At 56.9% G+C, this 24493-nt stretch overlaps 1 protein-coding gene across 1 annotated transcript in view; it reads right to left on the reverse strand.

Moving 5' to 3' along the window:
* The window catches only part of LOC119097546 (glypican-5), a gene marked incomplete at its 5' end in the record, with an annotated part of 45938 nt that extends 22365 nt beyond the window's left edge, over positions 1-23573 (reverse strand). Inside the window, 4 exon segments of the mRNA XM_037220578.1 lie at positions 271-394; positions 1108-1221; positions 1762-1946; positions 22873-23573. Of these exon segments, the coding sequence (XP_037076473.1) occupies positions 271-394; positions 1108-1221; positions 1762-1946; positions 22873-23573 (1124 nt within the window).
* Positions 23574-24493: the final 920 nt, after the last annotated feature.

A 24493-nucleotide genomic window follows, 5' to 3' on the forward strand; every position in this document is an offset into this window, starting at 1 on the left:
GGACCCAGTATCTCCTACTGGCAACACTAGCGGCCCCCATGGCAGTGGCGGCGGCGCCACTGTCCCCCCCCCCCCGCGAGCAGCAGCCCGCTGCAGCAGCGCCGGGCGTGATGTGGAGCAGACTGCAGCAGCCCCGGGCGTGTTGTGTGGAGCAGACTACAGACACTGCCCTGCCTCAGCTGCTCTACCCTACAGACAGCGCCCTCGGTGCACGGCCGTGGGCGGGCGCAGTGCGGCGGCTGGCGGCGGCGGGTGGTGAGGCTCACGAACCTGCTGTATCTGGCCTAGGCGGTCCGACTGCTCCTCCAGCACAGGCTCCGCCATGTGCGGCACGTTCACCTCCGGGTTGAACACCTGCGAGTCCAGTCCCACGCCGGCCAGCGGCTTCTTATAGCTGCGGCAGACGTCGGCCACAGTCAGAGGCGCGGGGAACAGTCAGGCTAGCCGCCGCCAGCGCTCCTCATAGCTGCGGCAGACGTCGGCCACAATCAGAGGCGCGGGGAACAGTCAGGCTAGCCGCCGGCCAGCGGCTCCTCATAGCTGCGGCAGACGTCGGCCACAGTCAGAGGGCGCGGGGAACAGTCAGGCTAGCCGCCGGCCAGCGGCTCCTCCATAGCTGCGGCAGACGTCGGCCACAGTCAGAGGCGCGGGGAACAGTCAGGCTAGTCGCCGGCCAGCAGGCTCCTCATAGCTGCGGCAGACTTCGGCCACAGCAGAGGTGCGGGGAACAGTCAGGCTAGCCGCCGGGCCAGGCGAGCCGGAGCAGCCATCGCAGGGCTGGCCTGGACAGCGCCATCAGCCTCGTGGGTCCACATGCTGGCTGACCAAATCCCTCAGCGTAGCTTTTAGCATAGTGTTCAGACCATTTTGAAGCGGAAGGCTTTGCTCGCTTCGGCACTATGCCGATTGTCTTAAAAAGCATGGGTAAATAAGCACCAGTTGTGTCAGGACCCCAGATTTATCCGAAGCGACACTGACAGCATCAGGACGAAACCGATCCGAATATGACTGGCGATGTCGCGCATATGCGGAGGACGATCAACACACTGAGTGCGATGCGACGAAGTGTCCGAAAAGGGAGAGCGCTGGCCGCTGGCGGCACTCAACTCGCCCAAGTTGCGGACCGTTCCAGCATTCGGCTTGGTCGTGGAACGCCCACTCGTTGCAAGGTTTGTCGGGTAGGTGGTGGAACAGCCGCCTGTATTGCTCCACAAACACCGCCTGGGGGCATGGGTGTTGCGGTCAGAGGCTGAACGACCGGAGCCTGTCTTGAGCCAAACACCGACCCGGAGGCAGTCGGACACGCCCACGGCAAGGGCTGAGTGTATCAAATGAATGGTGACACTGCAGCTGGCAACAGGTTCCACAGTCTCAGCCTGCCACAGATTGAGCTCGTGGGCACAACTGTGCCTCACCCGTCATGACAGGGGCTGAGAGGGGGGGGGGGGGGGCAGGGGCAGGACGTTACATGCGACACATGACCACGGTTGACAGCACAGTCTCGGACACCGGCGGCCGTCGCACAGCGTTTGGGGCCACATGTGACACATGACCACAGCTGACAGTACAGTCCCGGAGGACACCGGCGACCGTCGCACAGCGTTTGGGGGCCACATGCGACACATGGCCACAGCTGGCAGCACAGTCCACAGTCCACGGCCAAAACGGTCCCGCACTCCTACGCACTCCGAGGGTTGGCAGCGCATGAGCCACTGGTGCCGCACTGCGGTCCCCGCCGCCGCCTGTCGACTGTCGACTCACTGTTGAACTGGCGCAGGACACTGGTGAGCTCTGGCTCGGGGTCGGCCGTCGTCAGCTGCACCTTGACCCGGGCGCTGCGGCAGCGCCAGCTCCAGGTCGCCCGACGGCCGATGCTGCAGCGGCACCTGGCGGCGGCGGCGCTGCGGCGTCTCCGGCGCCGGCGGCGAGCCGCAAGCGGCGGCTGCCTGCTCGGCACACGACAGACGCACACACTCAGGCTCGGGCTCACCGGCCGCCGGGCACGTCGGCAGCTCGGACAAAGGGCACAGCTGCCGGTGCTTACGAACTTTTTCAAAAGCTGCCGGCTAAGGAAGCACGCACGGTAGGGTAGGGATGGCTACGTCACATTTCTTTTAGCAGAATAGCAGTGCTGGCCTTGATAACTTCGCAGCTAAGAATAGTATAATACGTTGCTTTGCATCCATATATGAAATGACTAGAAACTTCCCTTGGCTTAGTCAATATGTGATGAGCAATAGCGCGTGTCAAGTGCCACATCCAATGCACCAATGGCATGGGTTCTGAGTAAATTCAGACGGTGCTGGTTAGGTAGTACTGCGATGAGAAATGCTTGCCTGGACACATTTCTTGCAACGCGAATCAGTGCCAGCACCATAAGACCTGTTTACATAGGGAGATAAGCATGTGCTTCATTGCCGAAAACGTTAGGCAACATTCAGAACTCCTTGGAACCCCAGTGAAATGGTTCGAACACAGCCAAAAATTAATGCCAGTATGCAAAAAAACGTGTCTCTTGTGCCCATAAAATCTCTGATCCATTTCAAATAAACTGGACGGACCTGGAATGAGAATGAAGGATATGGTTGCATTGTCAAAATTCGTACCAGACTGTCCGTTTCATATACGTTCTTGAAGCTGGCGATTTATTTAGCGACGAGCTTCGATTTCAGTGCTGAGTCGGTATCATTGACGTTGAGGCTCATCGCTAAATACATCGTTAATAAATCGCTAACTTCACGGACCTCTTGCATATGCCAGAGCGGCTACTTTCAGAAGGGTCACCTTGATGCCTGATCGGAGATTTAACTATTTTTTGTCAGTGCTGAATGTTGACCAATTCGTGGTCACTGTGACATCGACGCTAACCGGTCTGCGTTGCACGTGCAGTTGCGGAACACGTGAAGGCACACAGACGTGCAGTTGGCAACTTGTAGCGTAGGCGATTCTAAAAGTAAATTGCTTGCATTTTGCGGTACGAATTTTCAAATTTCAGTCCAACATCTACTCTTTATTAGACTTTTTTGTTCAAATCTCAAGTACCAATCATATGTAGAAAACAAAATAACTTCCATCATGATCGTCATCAGTTAATGCAACTTCAACCCAATCAAACCTGACGTGACGCATGACTCACATGAACAGCATGCCTTTTAAAACTGACATTCTCAGGCAGTGTTTAGTAAATCTCAATTTGTTTGGACTGGCCAGCTTCATAAATTCTACTTCTAAAGCGTGTTTGGCTGATTTCCCGGACCAGCTCAGCCCAATCGATCTTAAATCGAATGGGCTCACCTTCAGTCCTTCACACAAATCTCCAAAACCGACTCAATGCATGAATGGATTGAGCCTCAACCTAGGTTTAATCTAATTTGTGAGCTTTTGTATTCGGACACGAAACCATAGACCTTAAGATTTAGGCGCAATGGCCCAAAACTGAACATATGAGCCTTCTTTGCAAAATATGCGTTCTTTGGGGACAACCAGTATGCCTCATGTCTGGTTGCCATTATTACTGGCATTTCGCCCTCGCTCAGGGGGCGGGTCTTTGTAGACCAACAGCGGGTTACAGCTTTGAAGTTGAATGTTACTGTAGTTTCCGACGGATTTGGCTGACGATGTTGAATTTTCGAAGGCAGAGTTTTCATTGCCATACTTTCCTTCAGAAACGCGGCGCCCTGTGCATGGCTCTGCTAAATGTGGTGGTCGCTAAATACCGCAATGGTTAGCACTTGCTTATGTGCACATTAAGGCAGAACTAACTGCTTCCTCTGATGACCGACCCGGACTGCCACGTGGTGAGTCCGGCCCAGCTCGGCCCAGCCCGGGCCGACGGTCTGGGCGCCCTCCTTAGGCTTGTAGCTCTCTTTGACTGGGCCTTCGGGACGTCGGGGTCTTTATTAGCCCGCCACGGATAAATGGGGTGAATGGGAGCGGAAGGGAAGTCAAGGACCTTTCAATGCAACACCAGAGTCGTAATTACGGAAATACGGAAGTTTGAAGGACCCGTCCCTCAGTCTTTACTGTGGCAGTACATAAAAAAACGAAATGAGTTAATAAGTGAATTAGTAAGTATAAGTGATGTCAAATTCATATCGCTACAGGCGTGCAGCATACAACAGGGCTAAACAATATAAAAAAGGCGCCCGCAGCTTGCTCGTGCCACCCGTTGCGACGCTATGGTGTAAACTGAGTTTCGACTGAGCGGAAATGTTGGCTATGTCGGGGAGAGGGGATGGTATGAAGTCCTCAAACTGGGATGACCTGTCAAACGGACAAATCAGGCGGTAGGAATCTGACTGTTCTACATCAGACGCACGCAAGTGTGCGCAAATTCTGAACATTAAAACCCGCCCATGTTAATTCTCCGTGCAATAGTGTCCAAAGAGCAATTAATTATCCAAATAGTGATCTTATAATAGCAGTTTTGAATTTTACCATTTGCGCCACCTGCGCGACAAAATGGAAATTGGAGTGCGACAATAGTTACGGGCGAAATATGCTGGGACCGCACCCTGCTTATGTGTGCGGTACGTAGGGTGACCGGGCACGGTGCTCAGGTGTTTACATTGTTGTATTACGCAGATGTCTATGATTGTGTTACGCAGATGTCTGTGATAATGCTACGCAGCCAGCAAAAGGGAAACAAAACCTCCAGAATCACTGGATTTGTGCTTACAATAAACTATCGCTACAGCCCCTACCTACCGCTACCGATATTGACGCAAGCTAGGGCAACATCGCATCAAAATTAATTGTAAAGCGTGTTGAAGTTTGCAAGCGACTGGCGTGAAGTTAGCAGTCAGATAAATGCTGACCTTTAACAGCGGCAGGCCGAGATTTTCAACGCCCAATCTTGCTCCTTCTTTGATACGGTATTTTTCCATGAAAAATGGGCTAGAAAACGATCCTCTGCCGTCTTTATTCGAGACCTCCACATGCAACCACCTAATGCTACAAAACGGTACTATCTCCAAAACTTACTTATGGTCTGCTGCATTGCTGGCATCATAATTGCCAGAAACACATCACGCGTTCACAAAAAAACAAACAAAAACAATTGACCACAATCAACAGACCGCCATCAAACTACCACTTCTGTCCAGATAACAGGTGCTCGGATGTTATGCGGAGATTGACGCGGACAGCCAGATGAACACATAAGCTGGCATAGCTTCTTCCGTTTTTTTTTCACGAGTCCCCGGATAACCAGTCTCCCGTCACCTCCAAGGTTAGCACATGTAAAGCTGGCGAAGCTGTGTCGCGCTGGCAGTTCTATGACCCGAATCATGCTCTGCACTCATGTGATGAAGTGAATATTGGGCCCATTTCGGGTGGTTGTGACCAAGACATAATGGCTGCCGGTGGCAGTAGATGACAGTTGGCTTTCTTGGTTAATTTCGTCCCTAGACAGTGCATAGAGACCTGTAGGCATTCCGAGCCTTTCGGGCGGATGCCTTTCAAATCAGCTTACACGCGTCAACCCGTATTCCTCCAGCCTTGAACCAGGCTACTAAAGCCGGCGTTGGCGCGCCGGTGAGGCGTTGCCCGGCAACGTGGTTTATGGTTTTGCACCTAAGTTGCCAAGAGTTTGGAGGGAACTGCGTGTACGATACAAACTGTCGATGATGCTGAAATATGTTGCTTAGCCTATTCAATTCTTGTATTGCACGAATGCCTGTACGAGTGCAAGCACGATGCATTGATATCAGGGGCTAAGAGAGTGTGCTCCGTGCGCCACATTTGTCGGTCGTCCGTCTCGGCCACCTTTCCACACGCACGTTAGTCGGGAGCGATCTTCGCGCAGAGCCAAGCCCGCAGAGCGACATGTTGGAGCGGCGCAGCCAGCACGGCACGGCAGAACAGCACAAGTTTAAGAACATAAAATAACAGACCTTCCATATACCAGAAGGCGCTGGTTAAGCAGCAATATCGAGCAAAAGCAGAGCTATATTATGAGCCTCACAACATATTCCAACACTTGCTCCAGCAGATGAATGGATTCCACTTTCAATACAGTGAACGATTCCGGCAATACCCGTTATTAGGCTCTGAAATGAATGTGTAGCCCCCACCAAATTTCAGTCCCAGTTTTGTAGGTGGCTTAGCACGCGCTCGGGTGCGGGTCAAATTGACCCCCGAAGGTTTTTCCGGGATGGTTTCCCCACGGCATGGTTTAGCCGCGCCAAATTTTGTTTAACTGTAGACAATTAAATAGAAAATCGTCTGGCACCATAAATTTAGATGCGCATTGCAAGGTCGCTGACCGATGCAGGTCAAAGTCAAGCCATGGTTTCAGCGAAGGCAATTTCTAAGAAATAGTTCAATCTGATCCAACAGCGGAGTGTTAGACGAAGCCATACATCTCCGAGATACTTTTTAAGGCAACACAGCGATGGAATGAGCAAATTACATTCACCTAAGGTCAGGTATGAAGGTCAGACCAAGGTCAAAGCCACCCGGTTATATTACGTTAGGGTTTGCTGCATGAGGTAGTTCCTGGTGCTCATTTCAAATTTATTGATGACAGGAACCGCATTATGCACCTTCTACATACTTCTTTAAGGTCAAAACAGGTTAGCGACCTGGAATGAACCAGGTCAACATTTTGTGTTCAGGAACATATTGCCTATCTTTGTCGCTTATCCGGATGCAAAAGTCCAAGTGGTGTCGTATGATTTTGGTCACCATGACCTTCAAAAGGTCAGACAAGGTCGCTGAATTTAGATGAGCATGTGAGCTTTTGCTTAGAAAAGAAGTCTGGATTCTAGGGTCTCTTTAGCTACCAACGTTGCAATTGACCCTGTTTGACTTTATTTGACCCGAAGGTCATGAGCTAGGACCATTAAACTTGGATCTAAGTGAGTTCATGTACAGGTCAACACACCCTGTGAATTTGGTGTCTCTAGCTTCCTTAGTTCCTGAGATCTCAAGGGGGGGGGTCAAATTGATCCCCCACTCTAGCGAGGGGCATCCTACCGGCCACCCGGGCGCGTGTTAAGGAACACATTATCGGCCCTAGCGGCTGACTGATTCAAGTTTGGGCAACAATCGCCATTTCATAGCACATGAACCCTCCTAACACTATTTGAGCACAAGTAAGGGTGCAGGACCGGTGGTTATCCATTCAGAGGTCAATACCATGAACATGCTGATCCCGTGGGACGCATACGGGATATCAAATCACATTTTCAGAGTGCTTCGCCGTACATTTACTAGGGTTAAGCAACGCGCATTTTCACAAGAAATCGATTGATACAAATCATTCTGAATAAAGCATGATACTTTTGAAAAAACAACAAAAAAAAAACAGACAAAAACAATTATTCTAAAAAGCATGATCCCTAATCTGGGGCATCTTTCATTAAATCAATTGTTCTTGCACAACTTACAACTCCTTGATATATTCTCATCACGAGTTCGTTCCGGCTCTGCAGGGATGGATTTACCGCATCGGATTCATAGAAGGAAAAACTAGTTCAGCATTAAGCGTACTTGACAGCGTAACTTTTTATCGAGTTTTCCATCATGTCTTCGAGTGTAGTGCAATGTAGTCCCCCATGTCAGTCATGTTTAGCTGTAAGCTCCAACGCTGCCAACGCTTTTCTGGATGTAAACGCGCCTGCAGTCGCCCAAGTTTGGCGTGTGTTGTAGCTAATTCACTCAGTTCTCGTGAAACTGGACAGCCTTTGACAACGACAGAACGGAATTGAGGCGACATCGCTTGTGCCGCACGGACCATGTCCCATCGACCCGGTACTTTCCGGTGAGCGGGCCTGGGAGGTGGCGGGAACGGTAGCTCCGTGCCTGACGGTAGTATGCGGCTGTCGTGTCGCGCTGCTAGCTCTGGCCGGCCGCCAGCTGATCTTTATACACTGGTCAGGCCAGGCCAAACAAAGCCTACGGTCTGGGACCCGGCCTCGGCGACGTCACAGCCACATCTCAGCTGCAGCCGCCGCACTGGTCTGCAACAACACCTACTGACATTGGCCTCGCATCTTATGCCCACGAGCGGTGGAAGCTGCTTTAGAGATTAAGGCTCTCAGCTTCAAAGCAATCATGTGCTCTGAACTGGGCTGACAAAACCCTACACAAATCTACGACTTCATAGCGCACAAATCGTGCGGAAAAGCGCCCACCATCCATCCCAAGAGGAAACCACTGTCCAAACATAAACTATGCCAGAAATTGAGCCCGAAACCGAATCTGAACTAGACGTGGGACCGCAATTTGATGGGATAGTTTTACTGAATATAGCAATGTTACATAATTTAGCCCATTGTGCAACATGCGTTGGCGTTTTGGCAGCAAACGAGCCGCCATAAAGACAACACCACTGCACCGCGCAGGCAGTCCGGTAGGCGCCTACAAGGCACGTGATCACCAGAACAGTTCGTTGGTTATTGGGTTTTAGGGACGCGTCAACGGCGACAGTTATTTGCGCCTCACTGGAACAGGCCATCCCAGGACGAGCCTACCGCAAACGGGCTCCATCTGAGCACTGGAATAGGTAGCCAGAGCCTCGGAGGAGGGGACCCACGCCACCTCCTGACGGGGGGCGGCCGACTTTCGTCGCTCTGCAGGGGTGGCACACTAGGCTGAGCCATAGGCGCCATCCGACTGGGGTCGGTCGGCAGGGCCGCGCCGGCGGCAGCTGGCGTCGCGCTCGGCCGGATTAATGCCCGGCATGGAGGCGCCGCCGCAGCCGCCGCCGCCGCCGTCCCGTCGCCGGGCCGCCGTTAAAGATAAGGCTGTTTGCGGGACACTTGTATACACTGCACAGGGGCGTCGGAGACTATCTGATGCCCAAAAGAGGCCGCCGATCGCCGCTGCACCCTGCTCGGCCTGACCGGCTGGAGTCACCCTGGTTGGCAGCGATGCCACCATTTCGGCTAGGGTCCACGTCCAGACTGTTGCTGACAGTGGTTTCACACGCATGAGGACCGCTCCCCCAGGTCCGATCTTCTCGGTGGAACCCTTTTGGAATGTGATGCTTTTCGTGCGGCATGGAGTTGATATCCTGATTTCGCAACTTGTGGTTCAATGGTGCGGCGCATCATTTTACGCCATACGTCTTCGCAATCTCGCGAAGTGAATCAATGCGAACTGTTCTACAATGATACTTCAGTTTCGCTCCAACTCGCTTTAGTCCAAGCATGCAGGGCGGTTCAAATGAGATTGCAGGGGTTCAGATGTCCATGAAAAGTTGGCGCCAGTTTTAAGTTGGCGCGGAGTCCGGCCCTTTTGGAAGTGAGGGATCTTTCTATTTTTTCTGTGCTTCTTTCGTACCCACGTTGCTGCATTGCTAGACGAGTTAGATCCAAGTTGCCCACTAGAGCAATGTTCGCACATCCTTTTCAAGAACGTTTGAATGGAGTGTCTAGAATGCAGCTCTCATTTCGTTGGTTAAACAAGGCAGTCAGGAGCTGATTAGATAGCGTGCCTACAACATTCCATTGAATAATAGGCTCGCAGAAGCATTCTGTTTCCACACCGTAAAATGGCTTCTTCATGCTCAATGGCCACATCGTCGGACACACCAGCCCAAATTGCTGCGGCGTCGCGACAGCGAGCGGCCGACCCGAGGTCAGGGCACAGCCGGCACCCAACAGACGCGACCACCGACAGAGACGGCGCACGGGGTGCGTCAGAAGCGCTCGAGCCCAGGCCCGTTCTCGCCGCGGCACAACGCCGACGTCAGCTGGCCCGGCCCCACGGCGCAGGCAGTCCCGTCGCTCAGATGTCATTCCATCGCGCTTATCGACCGCGCGGCTGAGCGTCGCGGTGGTTTCGAGTGGGTGACCGGAAGGCGACAGCTACCGCGGACAGAGCGCCGCCCAGCAGCCGGCGTGCGCAATCTCCGATCACCAGGCGGGCGAGTCAACGCGCTCTGGACATTGCCAGGTCGCGGATCGGCCACTGAAATAGTGCCAAAGTGGCCGCCGGAGGAGAGCGGTGGGAACAGGTCGCATGCCAGGCCGCCACGAGTGGTGACATCAGGCCAAGCACCACGGGTCGGTCACATGACAGACGGTGTCAGCCGCTGTCAGGTCGGTGGAGGGTGCGGACAGACTCGCGACCACCGCCGGTCGGTCTCACAGACACTTCTCCCTGCCAGTGTGCACCCAGCCGGCGGTGCACCAGGAGCGGCTGGACGGCCCCGGACGACGCCAGGGGACGGTGCGGCCTTGCCACATCACATGACCGCTCATAAGCCCGACAGCAACAGCAGAGCAAATAAACAGCGCGGTCCGGCCGACCCCACGGCGCACCCGTAGTATATTCACCGCTAGCGCCGTGTCAAAACACCGCTTTGAAGCAGCGCGCCGCCACAACAGAGCGGCGCGAGACCTGCGGCGCTCAGACACATCGCCGGGACGCCACATTTGTCTTTGGGCAGAGCCGCGCGCCGGGCCGTCGCCTACGCCGCCAGCATCCGGCGGGGTCTGGCCGTGGGGTCGGCCCCCTGGCGGGCGCCGGCCGAACTGGCGGCGCGCCAGCGCGGTCGGCCTGACGACACCGGGCCGGCGCCGGCCGGCTCCAGCCGGGGCAGGGCCGGCCGGCGCCACGCTCGGCGGGCGCTACTCACCCCCGGTGAGTTACCTGGGGTGCCAGCGCGCCGCGGGTCACACACACCGCGTGGGCGCGGACACCGGACAGCATCCGGCGGCTGTGGGTGAGGCGGGACGGTAGGCGCCCTGCCCGCATCGGTGCGCCCCGCCCAGCTGCAGGACAGGGCGCCACCACGCGGCGCCCGTCTCCCGGGGACGGTGTCTCCTGAGGTGCGGCGCCTCTCCTCTGGAGGAGCCGCGGCTCGGATCCGGGCCAGGTGGTGCGCCACCATCGCCAGGCCATCGGCCGGGGGCGGAGAGGAGGGGCTGGGCGGTCGGGCCTGAACAGTGCACATGGCCGCCGCCAACAGCCGCACAGGGCCCCGGAATGAATAGGCAGGCCTGCACAAAACCGCTCAGCAACCGCCCATTGTGCCGACTAACGGTCCAGGGAAACGAACGAGCAACTGCAACCCAACAGGCAACACCATAGTCTCGCTCGGTTTGGATGATTAGAGACCGCACTTTCCTCTCCGGAGTGTGTTGGAAGCCGAACATTTCCCAACAGACAAAGCGCCCGATGCAGCTCACGCCAACCAGGCTCCACACCCGATGCATTTCAGCGTTGGCGCAAGTCATTCGGACTGGTGCTGTGCTTGTTGTGCTTGAAAGACGTTAAAAGGTTCTCGTTTTTCGGCACTTTGAGTTTCCACTCTAATTATACAAACGCGTAGCCAAAGTTTTCTTCGGGAGGGGGTAGTGGTTAAATTTTCTCCTAAATCCTGCGGATTGGGACCAAGTTCTTGAGAAATCCCCCAGCATCTAGTGTAAAACTCTTGGATCAAGAGGGCGATGGGTACGAATCCCCTGGCCGTCCCCGTAGTGATAACCTGCCTTTGGTGCGTAAGAAGGGCCTCCTGGTAAACTGAATGTAGGCTATTTTCAGCATGCACTTGATGCGACCCAGACGGAGATGTGTCAGGGCCATGTCTAGACCTTGCACGCAGGCTAGGAAATTCTGATCTTCAGCAAGCGCTCGATGTGGCGGCTGGTCGACCTGTCTCTTGTGCGGCTGGGGGCCCTCAATAGAGGGCGGCGTTTTTGACACCCTGACGGTGTCTGTCGCCGGACCCATCCGGCCTCTCGCCGCCCAGAAACGCTCTGGTGTAGTGTGGAGGACGGAGAGGGGAGGACGGAGGCGAGAATGAGGAAAGAAGGACGGATTCTGGCGACGGCCTCTGAACCCTGAATGAAGGCGGCCGGTGCCGGCCGGCCGTCATCCAGCCCGAGCTGCATCACCAGCTGCATCGATCGGCACCCGCCGCTGCCGGCATCGCACGGGACCGGGCGTCGCCACCGCCGGCACCGCACCGGGCCGGGCGCCGCCACCGCCGGCACCGTACCGGGCCGGGCGCCGCCGCTGCCAGCATCGCACGGGGCCGGGCGTCGCCACCGCCGGCACCGCACCGGGCCAGGCGCCGCCACCGCCGGCACCGCACCGGGCCGGGCCGGCGCTGCGCAGGTGTCACGGGGCGGAGACAGCCGGCAGTCCCCGATTCTCAGATATGGGTAAGGGGGGAGGGGGCTGAATGAGTCCTTACACAAGCGCAGATGTCAGACAGCCACACTGAGGCAGGTTACCATGGGGAGGGCATGCTTGACGCACGTGTCTGTATGGACTCCTTTACGGGGACGTCGAAGAATAAAGGGACGTTCCAAAGAGGTGTGGTCGATGCGAGCAGCTGAGGCACGCGAAGTTCGGTGGGCACGACAAACTCTCCAGGATGAAACACGGCGCTTCTAAGGCGCACTCGCCTGGCCGTGCGGCGGCCCGCCACGGCCGCCGCTCAGCCTGACGCGGCGCGTGACCGTCGGCCATCACGGGGCGGACGGTTCACACAGTGTGGCCACAGAGGGCGGTGCGGGGTGGCCACGGCTGCCGAGACGACACGCAAGCCACGGCCAGCTCCGAGCCGGCTCGGTGCAGACTGGTGGGCCTGATGGACATGAGTCAGCCCGCCTGGCGAGCATCTGAGCCGATGCCGGCTTACGCCCGGCGCCTCCCGACTCCTACAGAGAACACGAACTTGCGAAACTACCGTCCACTTGAAACGGCTAAAAATTCTTGTCTACAGAAAGTGGTGCGCCACAAACGCAGAGCCAACGCCCTGTGCCGAACACTGCACCGATATATATATATATATATATATATATATATATATATATATATATATATCTATCTATCTATTATCTATCTATCTATCTATCTATATATCTATCTATCTATCTATCTATATATATATATATATATATATATATATATATATATATATATATATATTTGGCAACTTACTTGAGCGATATTACGGCTCCCTATTTCCAAACCCTGACGATGTCATGAGGACGGCAGTGCATCGCGGCGAGGGCAACGCCGTGGGACCGTAGGATCCGCCGCAAGTGTCCGGCCCCGCCCCACCCCGCCAGGCCGACGCGTCGCGCCGCGCTGAAGGCCGTCCGGTTGGCCACCGCCCAAGTGGGGCATCCGCCGCCACGCGCACACCCTCCCCTCCCCTCCCACTCCCCCCCCCCCATTCAGGATCGCCGTGTGCCCTCATAATTCACACGGTCCTCGGGCCGTCTGTTGTGCTATAATCACAGCGTGTCGAGCAAGCCGCACACCCGGGCGGCCCGAGACATAGCCGGGGTCGCCGAGCGGCCATTGAGAGCTAATCGCAGCCCGACGGGACGCGTTTGGGCTGATGAACGGCCGGAAGGGGTGGAACGGCGTACCCCCCCCCCTACCCCCGCGTGCGAATTTTCCCCGGCGCGGTCGTGGCGGCTACAGGCTCCGGCTCGGCCGTGCGCTGCGCGCGCGGGTCAGCGGGGTCAGGTACTGGTCACGCCCTCCCGACCCTCCACATTCCCCGAGATCGCCATCCAGACATGGACCGTGGCAGGGAAGCCCCGCATTGGCTGTGGGGCTGCGCATCCCTGACATAAGCATAGCACAAAAACAAAGAAATAAATTTATGACACAAAGAATAGTGATTACGTAAACTGATGGCTAGTTACCAGGGTATTACAACACACCGATAATCCAGAGAGCTTCGATACGGATGCGTTAGGTACAAGTAAACAAAAGACTACGATCGCAGTCGTGACCTGACGCACAGCCGCCATCTCTCCAAAACTCAAACGTTGCTGCGCGCGTGCCCTATGCTGAGTAGCCACTGGAACATAATAATATAGTTGTTTTCAAGATGGTTATTAAAATCTTGAGGCTTTCCCGAGAGCACAAGTTGTCTACAAAGCAGCCAGAGATCACTCAGGATGTCCTGAAATGGTCGGGGGGGGGGGGGGGGTCAAAATATGCTGATGTCTCGAGCCTGGCATACGTGATGTCACCCGTATCATATCGTATTTCTGTCATATCAGAAAAGACTGGAGTCTCTAAAATGATTTAACAATGCTCGTAGGGGCCGTCGTCCTCGGGCTCAAAGCGAGCGCTATTTACTTCCACTCGCTTCTAAATTAAGCGTCCAGAAAACTCCACAAACGATAGCCCAGTCCACAAAAAGCTATGAAGAGCTTTACAACTGAAATGGAATGCCCTGATGCGTGGAAAACGTGCTGCTTTGTGTAAATGACATCGTCCTCACCAACTTCAAAGCAAGAAAGCCTAATTTTAACGTTTTGACGTTGAAGGATGCTCATTCTGATAGCTGTACCACACCAACAATCTTAAGCATTCTCCCTCCTTGAATGCTCCACAACAGATGGTGCTGAGGAATGCCCAGAGCCTGGGCTCCGCAGCGCCAGCACCAGCGGCCCAGCACCGGGACGCGAACTCCCGCCGCCTGCCTCGGGCAGAGGTCGATCTCCAGCTCCCCGTAAGGTCCTTTGGTTCGTGGCCTGCGTTCCATCCATCGGGAGTGGCTACCGTACTTCCGCCTGCTGACTTTTCATTCATGGTGCCGCGATGGTCATAACTCACAGTACCGTGAAACTTGAAACTTGAGGCAGCGGTGTCGATTCGTGCAAAGCATTTTTGGGGACAATGGGTTGAGCAGGGGCCCAACAGCCCAACTTGTCCTGCGGCTGGGTATTTCTCGACAGATTAACCGCACGTCATTGGCATCAAAGTTACATAATTACTCAGTTATTTCAGCAGCATAGTAGTCACAGCCATCAAATGATGTCGGCGGAAGGAAAGCCTTTTGTGACAATTTTTTCCTCGTTTCCTTTTTTCTCGCAAGCTTTCAACAAAAATATCGCGAGAACGGGGACAACCCAGCACTGAGGGGACTAAACCACTATTGAAGGGCGAAGGGAGGGCGCTCGCAAACGACTACAAATCAGTTGATACTTGCGGCCAGAATCACACCCACATTCGACTGTCGCTTCACCGTTCTCATCTATCAAAGCAATTTTGTCATAGCCTAAACTTTGAATATGGCAAAGACAACGACAGCAGCAAACGGCTGGGAATCAATAGCAAACCAACAATATAAGATTAAAAATGACTTCAACAACTTTTCCTGCACTTAGTTCAGCAGCTTTTGATGGGACGCAATACCTTGTTTACTTATTATCTTCGGTTCCATGCTACTGCAGGCGTATGAATGTACGGTAGAGCCTGTTTTGATAGATGAGACTATCGTACAATAATAGCAATATTAATGGATTCAGCTCATACGCCGGATCAAGGATGCACTCGGCGAGCACTGTCCGGGTCAAGGATGTACTAGGCGAGCACAGTCCGGGTCAAGGGTGTACCCGGCGAGCACAGTCCGGGTCAAGGGTGTACTCGGTGAGCACAGTCCGGGTTAAGGGTGTACTCGGCGAGCACTGTCCGGGTCAAGGGTGTACTCGGTGAACACAGTCCGGGTCAAGGGTGTACTCGGTGAGCACAGACCGGGTTAAGGGTGTACTCGGCGAGCACTGTCCGGGTCGAGCACAGCCTTGGACAGAGCAGATGCTCCATACTGTAGACGGGCGCATATTTCCGATCACGTGTGTCCTAATCTCAGCTTCTATTCGATCCCACCTTATGCTTTCCCGGAGCACGAAAAGGGGAACGCAACTGAAAAGACATTTCTCTATTGATTCTACTACAAATCTTTTTGAGACGCCACATTTAAGTGAACCGAAGTCGACGAGAAATAAGCATCTAGGGGTAACCTAAGGTGATCTACCTAGGGGATCTAACGAACCCTTTTAAGTTTTGCTTTGTGTATGTGGAGCCAGACACATAAATGAATCAGACAAATCAAGATGGAACAGGACCACAGAAAGGGCCATGCATAATTTGCCGAGGGTGCGACTCGAACGGCCAAGCCGGACCGGACTGCATGGGACCGCAATGATCCGGATCAGACCAGACCAGACCACACCAGACCACACCAGATCGAGCGTTGCATTTTATCACGTCTGACTATTATCTTTCCACATCTTGTCACCGTGACTTTTGATCCCTATTTACCTTCTGTTTCTTGACGTCTTCGATTTTGGTTTTTATCCTTGTTAACTTTTTATCCCTTCATTTGGCCCACGCCACCTTTTGGTCCTGTTGACCTCAGCCTCCTGTAACTTTTGGCTTCGTCATCTTGCAGTTAAACCGTTTTCATTTCTGGTGCCGTTTGGCGGATCAGTGGGCCACTGCGCCTGCCGCTCCCGCCGCTCGGCGTCAGTCAGTAGCTGTGGCAACACCGTGCGACCGACGGCTCTGGCTGTGGGGACTAGGAGGCCGGACGGTCACCTCCTCTCAGCCGCCAACACCGGCTCTGGGAGCGCGCATCGGCCTACTCCCATCACCGGCTCTGGGGCTGGCGGGGCGCGTATCCGTCTCCCCCTATCACCGGCTCTGGAGCTGGCGGGGCGCATGTCCGCCTCAGCCGCCAGCCAACACCAGCTCTGGAGCTGGCGGGGCGCGTATCCGCCTCCTCCCAACACCAGCTCTGGACCTGGCTTGGCACGTATCGGCCTGTTCCCAACACCAGCTCTGGACCTGGCTTGGCACGTATCGGCCTGTTCCCAACACCAGCTCTGGACCTGGCTTGGCACGTATCGGCCTGTTTCCAACACCGGCTCTGGAGCTGGCGTGGCACGTATCGGCCTCCGCCCAACACCGGCTCTGGAGCTGGCGGGGCGCGTATTTGCCTACTCCCAACACCAGCTCTGGGGCTGGCGGAGCGCGCATCGACCTCCTCCCATCACCGGCTCTGGAGCTGGCGGGGCGCGCATCGACCCCTCCCAACACCAGCTCTGGAGCTGGCGGGGCGCGTATCGACCCCTCCCAACACCGGCTCTGGAGCTGGCGGGGCGCGTATTTGCCTACTCCCAACACCAGCTCTGGGGCTGGCGGAGCGCGCATCGACCTCCTCCCATCACCGGCTCTGGAGCTGGCGGGGCGCGCATCGACCCCTCCCAACACCAGCTCTGGAGCTGGCGGGGCGCGTATCGACCCCTCCCAACACCGGCTCTGGAGCTGGCGGGGCGCGTATCGGCCTCTTCCCAACACCAGCTCTGGAGCTGGCGGGGCACGTATCAGTTTCCTTCCAACACCGGCTCTGGAGCTGGCGGGGCGCGTATCGGCCTCCTATCACCAGCTCTGGAGCTGGCGGGGCGCGCATCGGCCTCGTGACTTGTTATGCAGATCAGCCCGCAAGAGGCGACAGCTTTTCAGGCTCACCCCACTCTCCATAAACTCACACGGTTATTTAAATCGCCAGATTCCGGCGGCTGGGACCGTTCGGGTGATCTGCATAATTCCGCATGCTGGTGAAACAGAGACGCCTCGGCCACAGGGCGGCCCCCGCCGCTCTGGTCAAGGTCGCTGCTCTGCCGCGCCGTGACGCGGGCTGAAGTGGGTGCAAGGTGCCGTCTGCGCCGATTGGGGGGGGGGGGGGATCCCTCGTGCCACTCACCTCACCGGGTGCGGAGTCCGAGGACAGCACGCGGGTGGGCGACGGCCACCCGCCCAGCCACCCAGCCACCCAGCCACCCAGCCACCCAGCCAGCCAGCCACCCAGCCACCCAGTCACCCAGCCACCCAGCCACCCAGCCAGCCAGCCACCCAGCCACCCAGCCACCCAGTCACCCAGCCAGCCAGCCAGCTGCAATGGGCTGACTTGCAGCGAAAAGACGCCCGACGGCCGTGAGTCTTGGCGGACTCAACGGGCTCAGCCTGGTGTTCATGATGCACGGAAGTCCTTACAAGCTTGTGGCCGGTTTTGTTCTTCCATGTGCGTATGTGGTGAAGACTGCGCTAAATCCAGTCACGTTTCCATGCATTACCTCTTCGGAAGTGTTGCATATACCCTCGCAAGCGGAACAAATCAGCTGTCAGTGTGCCATAAGTGCCCCCCTTAATTCCTGTTCCAGCTTTCCTTCTTGTAGCTACGCCACAGAGTGAATGGCATACGCCTCGGCGTGCACATATCACAATGTGTTAATCTCTACATGCTTTTAACTAATCTTAAGTGAACATGTAGTAGTAAACCGCAAGGCGAGCGCAGTGCAAAATACTACCGTGTAGTAGTAAACCGCAAGGCGATCGCAGTGCAAAATACTACCATGTAAAGCTTATCTTTAGTCGAAACGTTGCTACAACAGGACGATGGAATGGTTGAGCAGTATCTATGTCAGGAATGGTTGGGAAGGTATTTAGCGACAGGCTGACAGGGCCCTGAGAGGTGACGTCACAGCCGTACCGGCAGACAGGCTCAGCTCACGGCCGCGCGGAGGCGAGGACGGGGGCAGGGGGCGGGGGGGGGGGGGGGGCGGTACTGGCCGCGCCCGCCACAGCTCTGGGATAGGTGTAACGACACGTGTTGACCGCGGGAGGGGGGGGGGGGCAACGGGTTTTCCGCGGTGACTAAGCCTTTACCGAGGGCCGCGACGCGCCGGCCGTGTGCGCATGCGCGCCTCGCCGGACTGCGGTAGGTCTGCCGCGGCCGGACCGCGCCAGGAATGCAGCCGCCGGAAAAAGGCCGCCCGGCTGATTGCTGGGGCTGTTATCAAGACCAATTAGACGCGCCGCCGGGTCCCAGTGTCGCCGGCCAGACCTGGCCAGGCTGCCCCCGTGTCCGACGCCGACTTACAATTAACCGCGCATACGCCGACGTCCGGTCCGACAGGCACAGCAGCTTTATTAAAAAGGCAGGGCTCATTTGCATACGGAGCAGCCGCGGGGTCAGTAATCACCGCCTTCGAGCTGGCCGCAATGGCCAAGCGCAAGGCCTCCCCGCTGCGGGTCACACGTCTGGGCGCCCGATTTACGGTGAGCCAAATTCAATGGCGAAATTATGCTGGACGCTTGTGTGCTGCTATCTTGCCAAGTTAATTAAAGTGTCGTGATCAACAATATGTATGCATTAGTTGCTGCGCTAGCGTAAGCGACTGCCGAGCTGTTTGGAAAAAAAAACGTTGGTGTGCGCTCGTGGTCTGCAAATGCGGCAGCAGTGGAGCGGGCAAGCAACGGAGCAGACGGCGACCCGACCCGGCAGGGAGCGGCAGGAGACGAGCCGGCGGTGGTGGAGCGTGGTGGCCGGCCCCGCCCGCGCGCCACACCTCATCCGACAGCCGGCCGCGCGGCGTGACATGCACCATTCTCGATGGACTCCATTCGGGGCAGGTGCATCGGTAGCTCTATCAGCGATCACGCGATGCAGCCGTTCCCAGAAGCCTGCTTTCACTCGTCTGCCCTCCACAGCACACAGAAGCCATTCGGCTAGCTCGGCAGCCATCATGTTATCATTATGGACGGCATGTGTATGATTTCACAGTACGGCCAACCCTGTCCTTTACCGTGCAGACGGATAACCAATTAATTGCCCGTGTCCAGGCAGACACTGGCCTCACGAAACAACAGTCGAAGCTCCACCAACACTCCATAGTCCCCCCCCCCCCCGCCCATACAACACAGGCCCTCCTACTGTGTTGTAGGAGGGCCTGACACAACCCTCCTACAACACAGTCAGGCGCAGCCTTCTCTTTCACACGGTCTCAGGCACGCGACTTCCACACGGTCTGAAAGAAGCACTGTAGACAGGATTATACCATCCGGTTCCGAACAAGCCGTACAGTCAGCTGTTTGTGTGACCGTGGTCGGCGCAGCCGCCATTGTAGGTCCTTTACGCACCGGCATCCCCGGCCGCTCGCGACGGGCGGCGTCCCTCCACCCCTTGGGTGGACGGGACGGAATGGAGTCATTACACACCATCGACTGCCACTGAGTCCGGGGGGGGGGGGGGAGAGCTCTCTGGAGCCGCCCGCCTGACAACAGGGCCCAACCCCTGACAGCAGGGCCCAGCCTCCTGACGTCGGGGTCCAGTTACCTGACAGCAGAGCCCAGCCGCCTGACAGCAGGGCCCAGCCGCCTGACATCGGGGTCCAGTTGCCTAACAGCAGAGCCCAGCCGCCTGACAGCAGGGCCCGGCCGCCTGACGTCGGGGTCCAGTTACATGACAGCAGAGCCCAGCCACCTGACAGCAGGGCCCAGCCGCCTGACGTCGGGGTCCAGTTACCTAACAGCAGAGCCCAGCCGCCTGACAGCAGGGCCCAGCCGCCTGACGTCGGGGTCCAGTTACATGACAGCAGAGCCCAGCCGCCTGACAGCAGGGCCCAGCCGCCTGACGTCGGGGTCCAGTTGCCTGACAGCAGAACCCAGTCGCCTGACAGCAGGGCCCAGCCGCCTGACGGCAGTCACCAGCCGCCTGACATCGGGGTCCAGTTACCTAACAGCAGAGCCCAGCCGCCTGAAGGCAATGGCCAGCCGCCTGACATCGGGGCCCAGCCGCCTGACAGCAGAGGCCAGCCGTCTGACATCTGGGTCTAGCCGCTTGACTCCGGCACCCTTAGCGTCCTAAGTAGTGAAACTGTTAGCCAGCGCTCAGCTTTGTCGATTGACACTGCATCCAGGCAGGGCAGCGCAGCGGTGACGATTTCTTAGTGCTGCAGACAGTGATAAGGCCACAGCAGCACCCGCCAGTGACACTATTCTGGCATAGTGACGCTCTTTGACGCTCTTTGGCACGTTGCCAGCTGACCTTTGTATGCCAGTCGGGCCAAACAAAACAAACGTTATATCGGAACACCGGCTCCTACTTTAGTTACAAGACCCAGCCACTCAGGTCAACGTACTTTGGTGCTGCACTTCATCATTTCTTGATGCCTTTTTTACTGAAACCTATGTGCCATGCAGGTGCTAAGGTAACGATCAGCTGGGCATCCCGTCATACCTGTAAATGTAATAGCGAGAAAGACTTTCCAGCTTCGTTTTATCAACTGACTGAACAAACTTGTGCTGCGACACCAAGCTAATTGTTGCCTCCCCATATGCCATCTTCCTAATGCCTGGCCTTTACCCGTTATGAAGGACATCCCGCGCGGGGACATGTGTAGTCCCAGCTGCCTAGCTACAAGGGGGCGGAGGACCGTTCTGCGTCTGTTCTGTTTGGTGCCTTTAACTCACGGGACGGACATGTGCAGTGATGCGTCCCAGTGGTGGCTGGTTGTGCTCTTCGTGTGTGTTTGCATTTCTGGGAATCTTAAAACGCGAGTCGGCAAAGGTAATAACCAATAATAATGAGGGTCCTGGCTTCGATTTATATCTGACTTCTTGTGACTACTTATGTTATTTATATTTTTATCGGATTTGATCATCCGACTGAAACACGGTACTCCAGCTGCTGTCGAATGGGCGGCACTCGGGAGCAACAGACAGGAACCAATGGGGACGAGAGACGGAGAGGAACGAGAGCGGGAGACGGGAATGGGCGGGAGAGGAGGGCAGGGAGTCGTGGAAGCGAGAGGCAGGGAGCAACGGGAGCGGGATACAGAGGTCAGAGGGAGCGGGAGACATATGACAGCGGGGCCGGGGGACAGGGGGCTCTGGAACGGGGACAGGGCCAGCGGGGGCGAGAGACATATGACAGCGGGAGTGTGAGGAAGGGAGCAGCGGGGGCATCAGACGGAGAGCAGCGGGGGAGTGATGAAGAGAGCAGCATGAGCGGCAGACCGGGAGCAGCGGGAGTGTGAGAGAGGGAGCAGCGGGAGCGGCAGACCGAGAGCAGCGGGAGTGTGAGAGAGGGAGCAGCGGGAGCGGCAGACCGAGAGCAGTGGGAGCGTGAGACAGGGAGCAGCGGGAGTGTGAGACAGGGAGCAGCGGGAGCGACAGACCGAGAGCAGCGGGAGTGTGAGACAGGGAGCAGCGGGAGCGGCAGACCGAGAGCAGTGGGAGCGTGAGACAGGGAGCAGCGGGAGCGGCAGACCGAGAGCAGTGGGAGCGGCAGACCGAGAGCAGTGGGAGCGTGAGACGGGGAGTAGCGGGAGCGGCAGACCGAGAGCAGCGGGAGTGTGAGACAGGGAGCAGCGGGAGCGGCAGACCGAGAGCATCGCGGGAGAGTGAGAGATGGAGGGAGAGCAGCGGGAGCGGCAGACCGAGAGGCAGGGGGCGGCAGAGCGCAGACGAGAGCAGCGGGACGAGCGGCGGCAGCCGAGAGCAGTGGAGCGGGAGCACGACGCAGACCGAGAGCGTAGCGGCAGCGAGAGCACGGGAGGGAGACGGGAGCAGCGGGAGCCCCGAGAGCAGTGGCAGCGCAACGGAGAGCAGGGAGCGGAGAGCGGGAGCGGCAGATGGAGAGCAGTGAGAACGGCAGACAGCGAGCAGCGAGAGTGTAAGATGGGGAGCAGCGGGAGCAGAAACAGGGATCCCCGTATCAGCGGATTGGCCCCCGCAGTCGAGGGCATGGGCTGACATCGATTGAGACCACATTGTGGCTGCGTGTGGGGAGGGGGAGGGGGAGGGGGATAGTCGTCAAGTGTTTGCCAAGCGATGAGCGGGCGATTGGTCTCGCCAGCCGTCGCTAATGGCCAGCAGCCCGCCTATATGGATTTGGCACTAGTTTCGACTGCGGGACGATGACGTCACTCAGACACCATTCGCCCCGCGGCACCATCGCTCAATTGGTCCCATTCAGTCGGAGCTTAAGTGACCTGCTGCCGAGGACAGTGTGTCTGGCGTCGACTCGAGCGTTCCGCCAGCGACAATTGGTCAGACGCCAGTCCGAATTGGCTAATAGTGATGTATCAGTTAGTGTACATACGTTTACTATAACGGCCGTTGCCATCGCAAAAACTGTCCTGGTACAGCGCGGATGAGGTGGAGGACTAACGGCGCGTCCTGCGTCCACGACCCTACGTTCGTGGAACACCTGTGCCGCGCGTGATCTGTCGCCACGTAGGACACGCCTCGAATGTGGTCCCTTCGGCGTCCAGCTTAAACGGGGTTGCGCTGTGGGAGCGCACTCTTAGAACTCACCGCGTACTCTAGGTGCTCCATGTTGTTCCAGGCCAGCATCATGGCCTCGGAGATGTTCATGTACATCTTGAACAGGTAGCCCTTGACGTCGTTGCTCTGCTGGAGGGAGGTGGCCAGTCTCTGCAGCACGCCTACGTAGTCGGCCCAGGGGGCCGACAGCTTGGACAGCGGCGCCATGCAGCCGCGCATCACGTTGATGCAGAAGCCGGTGCACGGTTTGACCTCGGCCAGTCCCTGACACGCCGAGCAGTAGCTGAGTCGCGTCAGGGCGTCGTAACATGAGTCGGAGTACCCGAAGTCCGTGGTGGTGCTGAGCACCTCTAGGCCTACGTACAGCGACTGCAGGTAGAACTTAGCCACGCCGAAGGTGCGCAGCACCTTTTCCTTCATGCGCAGCGGCGCCTGCTTGAAGGGGCGCAGCTCGTCGCGCCTGAGCCGTAGGCAGGCCGCGAACGTCTCGTTCAAAGCGGGCTCATTCGGCTGCCTCGCCTCCTGGTACGCCACCACGAACAGGTCGTCAAAGAAGAGCGTGATGGCGTCCTCGAGTTGCGGGTCCGAGATCTGGCTCTGGAAGTAGCTGGTGAAGTTGTCGAACAGCTGCCGGATGGTCTGGTGCGCCAGGCCGGCGCTGCCCGGGTTGTGCTCGCTGTAGGTAGCCTGCGTGGTCTCCTTGGCCAGGGCGACGACCGTCAGAATAGCATCTGCAAGACGCGACACTTCATCAGGTACCGAACGGGGCACACGGAGAAAACTCCTCTGTACCGCTTTCAACGATCTGACCACCCTTTCAACAAAGCTGCAGTGCACTTAAAGGCATGACACACATATAAGCGCAAGGATGTATCAGATATTCCTATGCGATAACCACGACACCACGTTTTGCTCAAGCGGGGAGTCTTCGCGATCCAACAATGTCGTGGCGCGCTAGCTTTGCCCTGCACGCTCGACACGCCGTCACTCCATCTAAGAGGGCATCTAGGCGAATACCAGGCGGCTGCACAAAACGCTGGGGACAAATTACGATATCTTTTCAATGTTGTCTGTACAATGCACCGCATTCGTATCAGATTGTTCGTCGTCGTGATCTTATCTCTTCAAGCTGCAACCAAGCAGGATTTTTGCGCGCGTCAGACCCGTTACAGCCCTGGGTGGTGAATAGATACTTGGAAACTGTCTGAACGCACTGGAGCAGGAAGAAATGCTAGGGCTGGTGTTGGTAGCCGTGCTGGGACTGAATTAGGGCTGGAGTTCATGTCAGAGCTGGAGCTGGAGATCGTGTCAAGTGCCAAAGCTGATGACAGTGTTGAGATCACGCTGGAGGTAGTGCCGGTGCCGAAGCTGGACCTGGCCTCCGCCGCCCTCCAGCGCCCTATGGCGGCCAATATCATCGAGCGGGCATCGCGGGCGAGAACGCCAGGCACTCAGCATTCCAGGCAGAACCACGTCGGCCGGCCCGGCAAACTTCGAGCGGACAAAAACGCCCGGCGCTGAGCGGCAATGGAGGCGGTGTGCGCCGGCCGCCGGCGGGCGTGCCCAGGGCGAGTCCAGCCGCGCTGGACGGGCCGGGGCACGGTCAGCGAACGCGGCCGCGGTGGGACAGGGCACGGCCGGGCCGATGTCG

Source organism: Pollicipes pollicipes, unplaced genomic scaffold, assembly GCF_011947565.3.
Source record: "Pollicipes pollicipes isolate AB1234 unplaced genomic scaffold, Ppol_2.1 Scaffold_4295;HRSCAF=5057_pilon_pilon_pilon, whole genome shotgun sequence".
Taxonomy (NCBI): domain Eukaryota; kingdom Metazoa; phylum Arthropoda; class Thecostraca; order Pollicipedomorpha; family Pollicipedidae; genus Pollicipes; species Pollicipes pollicipes.